Source organism: Buceros rhinoceros, unplaced genomic scaffold (assembly GCF_000710305.1).
Source record: "Buceros rhinoceros silvestris isolate BGI_N320 unplaced genomic scaffold, ASM71030v1 scaffold16872, whole genome shotgun sequence".
NCBI lineage: Eukaryota > Metazoa > Chordata > Aves > Bucerotiformes > Bucerotidae > Buceros > Buceros rhinoceros.
In genome coordinates this window covers 4,378-14,605 of record NW_010400842.1, presented here as the reverse complement: position 1 = coordinate 14,605, position 10,228 = coordinate 4,378, and the positions used below count along the sequence as shown (strand labels likewise).

Below are 10,228 nucleotides of genomic sequence, written 5' to 3'. Positions count from 1 at the left end.
TTTTTTTTTTTTTTTTTTTTTTGAGAGGAGGCAGGTGGAGAAGGTATGTTGCTGAAGTTTGACTGAAGAGGGGGTTGTTTATTTAGCAGAAGGAAGTGAATAGACATAGCATTCCCTTTCTCTGTTTTCTAAAATCACGGTGTGAGCTGCTTGCATAGACTGTTTCAGCTACTTCACATTGCTTTAGAATTAAGGTGGAGGGAGAGAAGGAAAATAAGTGGACAAATACTGCTTTTCTAGAAATAAAGTTGATAAAGCTCAAAAAAATAGATTACTTGTTGGAGACAGAATGAAGAGAAAGAAAATAACAGTTTCGGAAGTTGTCATAACTTGCTGTTAAATATCATTGGTTTTCTTTTTCATAAAATGTTCATTTGTAAGATAACATGGCTTTATACCCTGCTTCCCGCCAATCAAAGACAAACAAAAACCTCAAACCAAAGTACTGCAAACAAAGTACTGTATTATGTGGCACTCACATAGCAATGACATATTCTCATTTGGGCACACGGTTGCTAACTCAAAGTCAAATTTGTGACATTAGATTGTGGCAGTCTGGAGCTGTTCAAAGTGGGCTGTATCTAAACGTGAATTGTCAAGTCACATCTTTTTGCTGTATTGCCTGTAGGACATAAAGGTGGGACTTTGTCTGATTTTGTAAGTATTGGGTGTGAGGAAACACAATTGTCATGTATGCATCCTTGACACTTAATGTGGTTTCTTCCATAAGTGCATGTTTTTACTTCTCCCTTCATGAGTTGGGCGCATACACTTGTGAATGAATGGCTGTTACCATGCAGTGCTATTTTTTGTTGCGTTGGCTAGGAAATTCACAGAAAACAGGAAGGAAATTATTTTTTTAAATGCAAATGCTCCACATCTGTACATACGATCTTTTAAGAGAGGGAGAAGGGGGAAGAAACTTGTTCTGACAAGTCAAGACTTGTTTTTGGTTTATAGACTGTGTGATGGAAACCCACAGTTAATGTGCTGTTAAAAAATGAACTGCAAGCAACATAGTAGTAATAACTTCAAATTGCCAAAAGGTATATTAGGATACTGCTGTGTTTATTCCACTTAATACAACAGTTCTCTGTTTGTGTATAGATGTTTCCCAAGTATTTGTCCTGTATATATAAATTTCTAGTTTGGGAAAACAAGGTTGAGTTACTTTCACAGGTCTGTAAGAAAGCCTCTTGGTTTAAATATGGAATCATCTGTAAGAAGAACTGTAAGTTTAAAAAAAAAAGGAAAAAAGAGAAGAAAGGGGGGGTGGGGACATCAGAAGTTGAGCTGGAATAACTAGCAGTAGAGTTCTTGTAAGGAAGCATCCAGTATAAGACCTTGTGTGTGTGGTTTTAATTAGTGGAAATACTTGAGGCTTCCTGCTTTTTTTCCAAGTTTACATTCCCAATATTTGTTTCTCAACTGTGAAATGCAGAGATAAGCTATGCTTTCATCTGAAGAAATGTTAACTGGTGTAGCTGCCCTCATGTCCATTTCTCAGGTAAAATTAGAAATAGAGCACAAATACATTTGGTAGGCTATGGACAATCTCTCAGTTGAAGGGCAGATAGATTAACTATACCCAATATGCATATTAGCATCTCTAGGCTGATCATTTGCATCATGTTGGATGTTCACAGTGAAGAATGCAAGGCTGAATTGAGAGTCCAAGGTATGGTCTCTTCTATTAGCAAAAAGATGCAGACCTACCTCCATTTGTATTTCATGATTCAGTTCTTGAGAAGTACATTTTTATTTTTGTTAATGACAGGTGATTTTGCTAGGGGCACTTCTGCCAAATACAAAATCAGTGCCTCTTGCATGTAGTGGGATCAGCCTGATGTATCCCATGAAGAATAATTTACAATGACATCCTGCTAGTATAATTTAAAGTGGAATCCCACGGAAGTGTAAATAGAGATAGCCTGTTGAAGTTCTAAATAACACTTGTGTTTTGACTTCAGAAACAGCCATTGAGTATATGATGCAAGCCTTTTACTTGATTTTTGTTTAATATATAGTTAAGCAAAAATGTCATATAAAGTATTCTTATGTTTTGTAGACAAAGCATAAATGTTACTGTACATGTGCTATTTGTGGCAAAGTTTTACATTCTCATTCTAGTCTGGTTTTTACAATAAAATTAATTTTACAAAAAACACTTTTCTATTTTTATGTACTGACATATGCAATAAATTGATACATTAAAAGTGCTGTAAATGTCTTGTTTTAGTTTGTGGCCTGTCTGCAGTATGTGTACAGGGGTATTTTTGAGTGCATGGTAACTGATCAACCTCAGCATGTCATTTTCAGTTACTTCCCTAAACCAGAGCACATGGAGTAGGTATCCGCGCTGTAGATGTGGCATTTGGGGAATGCTGTTACAGAGGAAAATTACGTTGCAAGTATTTCTAAGCTTTGTCATGTATCCTCACTTTCAGGAAGTGTTAATAAGTAAAATTGGTATGTGGTAGCTCTCCATCACTTTCTAAGACATCCTGATTTCAAAACCTCTGTTAGCCAGGGGACTGAGAGGTGGTCTAAGTATCATGTCACTTAGGAAATACTTTAAGGTGCTTCTGACTAGTTTTACCACTTCTTGCTAGTGGTATTTTAAATGTCAATTTTAAATTCTGTAATACCACTCCAGCAGTTCTATAGATAATTCATGTAGCTGCAGTGGGAAACAAGCTGAAGCGGTTTCTACTTTCTTACAGATAAATGTGTAACTAAGCTTGTATCACCTCTGCTCCCATCCTGTGTGGTTAATGTGACATACCCAGAAAGTAAGGATTTACTGCAGTCTTCTCTAAAGCTGCAAAATGTGTCTTCTCTCCTGGATTACTGCAGGGTTTATAGTTCAAATTTAACCAAACATAACATGGGTAGGGTGGGGTGGTACATTTTGACACTTTATTCAAGTTACCTATTAATTTTGAATGGAATAAAGATATTTCCAATTCTTGAAAAGCAAGAAATGAAACTAAGGAAGCAACTAGTGTTTGGGTATCGTGGGTACTGCCCTTGTTATGTGAAACGCAGTGTGCAGTTGTGGCTGGTATGTCACGAAACCTTACTTGTGTGGTGCTGCTCTGAAGAATACAAGTCTTTCATTTGCTTTTTCTTATTTGAAAATCGATAAGCAGCTGGGCTACAAAGTGCAATGTAAACTGTATCCCGGAATGTCTCACGGTGTTATATTCATTTGCTTAGTAGATACCTATAAGCCTTCATATCAGATAGGCAAAGGTAAAATACAGTGATTGAATTTCTCTCAGCATTTGCAAGTACTGTGTAAATCATAGTAGACATTGATGGGGGCATATGAACATCTAAACTGAAATGTTAGAAAAGAAACCTAAGCCAAAGGCAGGGGACTGCTCTCTGTTAAAAACATCAAGTTGATAAGGTTTTGAGAAAATAGTGAGCCATCGGCTAAACAAAAATTTGTTCTGAAGATACTGAACATGTGCAAGCTTAAAATCTTTTGTTGGACTCCATTCAGGGTCTTCATTTTAGGCTTTTTCCAGAGTTCTGTCTCTGTAAATAGATAAGGAAGATATGCTGAATATTTTCTGGAAATGTTTTGAAAACCTTAATGTGATTAATTTGTTGTACTTCAGCTTGAAAGGGGGCAGAACAACTGTCCTATCTTGAAAAAAAAGCCCATAATTTTTCTTTTCTCTGAAAGGCAATACAGCTTAAGAGCAGACCTGGTTTTAATGTATTACAGAGCATGGTTTCACTCATAATACTTGGAGATACATCTTTGATATGATAATCAATGAGGTGAATAATGGAGAACCACGAGGTTGCTGACACAAAATGTGTGTTCTCATACCAGATTCAGAAAGATGTTGACGGGCAACTAAGGAGCAGATTTTGGTGCTCAAAGACAGGGAGGAAGTTGTACAGCTGTTTTCTGTTACACTTACATCTGGCGTTGACTATTTACAAAAATTCAAAGGGAAAGGTCAGGCAAAGAACCCTTCCCTTTCTGTTCTTGAGAACTGGTAGTGTAGCAATTGGATTCGGCTATGAAGAAATAACTCTATGATTTGAAAACACTTGGATCCCTGTCCTGAGACTTTCATTAAAGGTCCACAGACTGTAGCAACAGAAGAGTGGCCACTCCCCGATGAAAGGCCATGGCTCCTTGTTTACTTTGCGACAATACAAAGGCATTTTTAGCCCATCTGTGCAAAATCATCAAGCTGCATAGTGTCATAGAGGTGGAGAAATGCAGTGCTCCACGTTGCTGGATAGCCAAGCTAGTGAGACTCTAGGAGAAGTGAGCTACAGCTGTATGACAGAACTCCTTTTCCCCTGTGCAGTAAGAAGGAATTGCTATAACATCATGGGGGTGGGTGGGAAGGGGAGGAGGCTGACATTAAGCTGCTGTGGTATATAAATCTTGTGTTTTCTTGCTATACTTCATATGTTTTTAAAATTATATTTCTTGTTGGTTCTCCTGCATACTGAGAGACACCTATAATAATTACTCTTCTTTCTTGTGCTATTTCCTCTTCACTTTGAAAGCGCTGTAATAACTATGTAAAATGTAACGATGGCTGCAAGTCAGCTGTAGGTTTAGTTTGTGTCGTATGAATGCCAAATTGTCTAGATGTCTAGAGAAATAAAGTCTTAAGCAAGGAATAAATCAAGCATGGCATATCTAAAATGTGCAGAGATACTCTTGTTCTCCTAGGCAATTTTGAAATTAGGAGGCAAAAAGAAAATACCTTTTTTGCTTCAGAAAAACCTCATAGGTTGTTTTTTGTTTGGGTTTTTTTTTCACCTTTTAACAAGATAATATATCAAATAATGCTTTAACTGTTTGGATAACACATCGTTTACTTGCAAGGTATTCAACAGCTTCCTAAAATTTAAGGTAATAGGATGTAAGATGCACAGCCACAATAGCATAGTATTCACAAATAGAATGATCTTCTGATCCGTACGTGAGATGGGAACCTACATGGTTTTTTGAGTGTCCTTGAAGGGAACAGGTACTGTTTCAGAAGGCTATCTATGAATACTCTTAGTAAAGGTATTTCCTACAGAAAACTGTCATACAGGTTTTACTCTGGTCTCCTCCATGTTAGTCCATCCATTTAATCTGTCTTCAGAAAGGACATGAAATGAAATGTGTTTGAGATGGAACCTTTGCTTGTTCATTGCTCCTCCATCTGTTCTGCACTGTCTTGTGTAGTTAAGGCAAGCTATCGTGGCCACTTCTTTTTGTAATAACCACACGGACCAGTTCACTTTTGTGGCTGCTTCAGAAGTAAGTGAAGTTGGACCTTTGCCACTGGAGACGTACTTTTAGTATGTCCATCAATATTTGTCTGGATCTCTAGACTGCAGCATCTGCACAACCTCTCTTTTAAAAACAGAACATTTGTTTTTAGGTCTAAGTTTCTTCAGTGAACTGGGTTTTTATCCAAGTCTTCGTATGTGAATTATATACTTCTCTTCTGTACGTTAGACTTCATTATGGGATTTTCCTCCCCCTCAAAGAAGATGCTTTTGTGGTTAAAGCACAGTACTGTATTTCAGGAAATACAGAGTTCAGTTTCTGGTTCAACCACAAATTTCCTGTGTGATTGCTTACTATCTCTGCCTTGGTTCCCTGCAGATGTCGTGATGATTTATAAATTTGCAGGTTGGCAGGGCCCGTCTTGATAGTTTAGATGAAATTAAAAAATAATTGCCTGCAGAAATAACAGGCATCTGCTGTAACATCTTGGAAGTTTTAACCAGTCTTTATTTTGTTCAAGAATCCATTTTCCCTAATGAGAGAAACATTCTCACCATTAAGAGTCTTCAGTGATTATGTTGGGATTTTTTTCCTTATTGAGTTTTACTTAAAAGTTTTCTCTTTTTCCCAAAAGTAAAAGAAAATTAAGTAAAATTCTTGGACTGCCCAAGGCATTTCATAATAGTTTTCCTTGGCTAAATTAAAGGTGTCCCTTTGTCAGTCAACCTGAGTGTGCAACATAGCTGGTTTTTTAGGTTAAAGAAGCACTAAATGATTGGATTCACTGTGTGTGCGTAGATCAGCTGTATAGTGCATGCAAAATTGGACCGCTTTTTCAGAACACCTTTATTATAAGGATTTATTCCTATTTGCTTCCAGAGTTAGATGGAAAGACTAGATTTCAGTGGTTTAACGCAGTGGCATTTTTTTTCCTAGAAATAGTTTGGAAGTCCTGCTTTGAACTGGACTTGAAGTAAGTAGTCACTAGCTGCCCCAAGGTTTTACTGCATGCGTGGGTAGCATAGCATGTGTGTCCTGAGCCAAAACCAGTTAATATGGTACAAATGTTTGCAAAAGGGTTTCCAAGGAAGCTGGCCAGTAGAAGCAAGCTGCTAACCACAAACTGAATACCCTTGCTGTGATGAGTTCTTTAGGCTTCTTACATTCGTTCTGGGTTTCTGTTCTGAACCCTTTTCACTGTTTGGTTTTTGACAGTCCTAACTATATGCAAACAGCTGTGTCGATATAAAAACATGGTTACTGTTACCTCTCATTTTTGCTTAATAATTTGCTTCAGCATGTATATCCAAGTATTACACTTTCATTTCAACAAGGAAGTTGTAATGAGAGATCATGTTCAGCTGGAGTCAACACCGTGCCATATCTGCTAATGGAAGGCTAATCTCAGCTCTCCAGTTGTCTTTAGTAATACATTAGTTTAAAATGCCGAAGAAACTGTACGTGTGTTCACATCACTGACTTTGCTCTAAGCAGGATGAGGACTACTTTGCAGCTCTTCCAGGAAGAGGAGTCATAAGAACAGTATGTTATGGCAAGACATTGCGCCAAGCATCAAGGCACCAACTCCCCACTCTAAGCTCTGCAACTAGCACGGGGTGGGGTTCCTTTTTTTGGGGTTGTTTTTTTTTTTTTTTTTTGAGTATTTTTTCTGAGTTTTTACTTTAACCCTATCAGTAGTCTCCAATTTAATGAAGCTTCATTTGACTGCTAAAATGAAAGTTGTTCAACTAAATTATTTCTAAGCAATTCATGTCATTTTTTACAACTGATCTCTCATTGTCATTATTTTTCTGCTATGTTTCTGTTATCACAAATGTCTAAAATTATATTTTATTTCAAATCACGTATCTGCTTATGAAGCTGTAGGACAACACAGGGTTGAAAAAAGAGTGAACCCTTTGATACTCAGCTAGAAATACCTGTTGAATTTAACAATCCGCTATGTGGGGGATGTTCTGATTTTCCTCATATTCCCTTTGAAAGTCTCATTTAGCAGAATGATAAGCAAAACAAAGCCAGATGTCTTAGAGAAGTCCTCTGTGTCATCACAATTATTTTGTCAGCCCAAATAATGACCCTATTTAAAGAAGGTGTGGAGGCTGGGAACAGCCTATTTTCTCTAGAAGTAACTAGACTGATGCTAATTATACACCTGTCTGTTATTTTATTATATGTTAATGACTGCAAAGACCTCGGCGGCCAATTGTTTCTCAGTATTCCTGGATAGCCAGTTAAAACTTTCCAGCTTTCTCAGTTGGTTTCATTTTCTTAAATAGCACTTCTTTTCCAACTGTCATATTATGTTATTTTTGGAACACAGTCAGTCCTAGGCTGGTAATGTTCTGATGTCTGGTAATACTTGAAGACATATCTGCTTAGTTCTAATAATTGCTTATTCTGTTCCAAAAACCCTACCCTAGTTCATATTAAATTTCCTTCAAAATGCAGCCCCATTTACTCCTTAACTTAGCCTTGAAAATAGGTACAGAGCTGGTATGGTATTCTGCTCTTGTTCCACCCTCCACTGATTTCTGTATTGTTTCTCACAGTATGTATGTGCCTTCTAGGGGCATGTTTAAATAATTTTTATGTTTAAGTATTTTTTTTTCCTCTGTGTTTAGGAAGATAATTTGTTGTCTGTGCAAGATAATGGTGGTTGCTAGAGGTAGCAAAGTAAGGAAAAGAATACCTTGCATCACAACTGGATATGAAAAAGCTTCTAATAAACCTCAGTTTCTCAATCTTAAGAAATAGAAGTGGTAGAGGCTATGGAAGTTGTTACTCTGTTGTTGTTCCTTCTTCCATCTCCTTCCCAACAGAATCAACTTGATCTGAACTACTCTGCTGGTATCTTTGCAAAGATAAATTTCACTTACATGGTAAAAAAATTTAGATTCTAGAAGGGGGATTGACCTGATTTTAGTCATAGTTGTGATGTTTTTCTGTCCCAGACCATTGAAACTTTCAACAAAGGAGTAAAACTTTAATTTTGTGTGAGAAGACAATAGAAAAAGCATATGAACATGTTTGGGATGCTTAGGTAGACTTGCTGCTGCAGAGAAGAAAGGAATTCCTAATGCAGGATTTTAAGAAGAAAGGACTAGTATAATCTTTAAAAGATGATCTTAAGCCAAATATTCAGGATTCACCTGTAAAACTTAAGCATGCATGTTTAATGTTTTGGCAGTTTGTTTTAAATTCTCTAAATGTTATTTTTCTTCTATACCCTTCTGCCCCTTTTCCCCCTCCCCCTGTTTTTGTTTTCACTATTTCTAGTTGCCCCCCACCCAAAGTTTCCGCTCTCCACTTCTCTGTGTCCCCTTTTGCATTAATCCAGGTCCTTGAATTCTGTACAGAAACTATATTTATTAGATAAGTTTAATAAAAATTCATGCCTCTTCGAGTTAGCATGATGAACTGAACTGCAGAATCTGCAGCTTCATACAGTCAGGAGACCAGTAATTTGTTACTCATACCCGGGAATATTTTACACTATTGTATTTAGGAAACCACAAAAGTTTTTGTGTGAGTAGGTTGTCCGCTCTGTAGGCATACAGGCACTTTAGATATGAATATATATACACGTAATAATGTATATGACATAAGTACATCTATATGCCTACACACACGCAGGGGCACTCTAACTGCCATATGTGTTTATCTTCTAAGTAGCACTTGATGATACACTGCCAGGAAATTTTGCATTGTTTCTGCACTTCTAGATAAGTCTGTAAATTACCAGTGGCACCAGTTGTGCCTGAACTGAAAGATAATGGGAAACAGTAATAGCAAGCTGCCACATAAATAAATAATTGAAAGTGAAAGGAGGAAGGTAGATTGAGCAAGCAGCTCATGAGAAAGTGTCCATTTCCAAAATGCAGCACAGAATGAAGAAAACTAAATGGAAGCTGAATCTTAGAGGTTCAGTCTGTACATTAAGTTTAGTGGTTCTATCAACAGCTTCATATGACAGGAAATGATCTGGGCGTTTTGTTCACTTATTCTGGATGCCCTTAGTTTCAGAGAGCAACTGGTAACATGGATTGCACCTCGGAAGGGAACAGCTGAACTCTCCCTCTGCCTTTAGTGAGGAAAGAGCAGCGATGAAATCCGTGGACTGTGTGCACGTCATCCAACAGAAGGATACCGCCTCCACTCCCTCTGCCCTCCCTGGTGCTACTTCAGGCACCACGGGACTTTTTTCTGTCACATTCCTGTGGCTTGCAATGCTCCTGTCCTCTTGTCTTGCAGCAGTGTCTCTTTACCATGTTATCACACTGAAAACAGAACTAGAAGCTCTGCACAGCAAGCTGATCTACAGGGTCCAGGCAAGGTCTCCACTAGACCGGCCACCCATGTCCCCTGATGAAAATAAAACAGGCACCCCTGTTCCTTCCTTCCTGCAAGTGTCTGCAGCTGGCTCCAGGCAGGTAAGCTGTAGCGGTGGTTTGCGGTTTGCAGGGGATGAGCAAATGTGAGGGTGCTTTCACTGACTGTCGCTTCTCCCTGATAGGAAAACAGGCTTCCTGGTCTTGGCCTGGCTGAAAGCTTCCAAAAGGAAATCTGGAACTGGAGCAAAAACAGGGGGAGAAGAGCTGTTGCCCACACAGAAGAAACAGGTAAGTAGCATCCAGTGGAGTGGGTTGGGATGCCACAGTTGTATACTGTCTTAAGAAAAGCAGCAGAGCTTGACTCCTGTCTTCTATAGCCTGATCCGTGCTCCCAGAGCCCATTACAGTTTTCACAATTACTGTTGGAGGAATGGTGTTAACTGTAGGCATGTTCTCTTAATGGTTACTGTGCTGTTTAAGGTACCACATATTCATGCTATCTGCAGGTTGGACTTTGAACGTGAGATCCCAAACCTGCTTCTTGCAACAGAGGTATTTCTTGATGATAATTGAGTTGATGATGGTAGAGTTGAGTGAGACAACTTTAAAT

The 10,228-nt window shown here is 38.2% G+C and overlaps 1 protein-coding gene across 1 annotated transcript; it reads left to right on the top strand.

The window, feature by feature from the left end:
- Nucleotides 1-9,314: 9,314 nt before the first annotated feature.
- On the top strand, nucleotides 9,315-9,906 carry LOC104489855 (the record flags this gene model as incomplete). Its single annotated transcript, XM_010132062.1, has 2 exons — nucleotides 9,315-9,717; nucleotides 9,801-9,906. Coding segments are annotated over exons 1-2 (433 nt in total), but the record flags the coding sequence as incomplete, so codon positions are not given.
- Nucleotides 9,907-10,228: the final 322 nt, after the last annotated feature.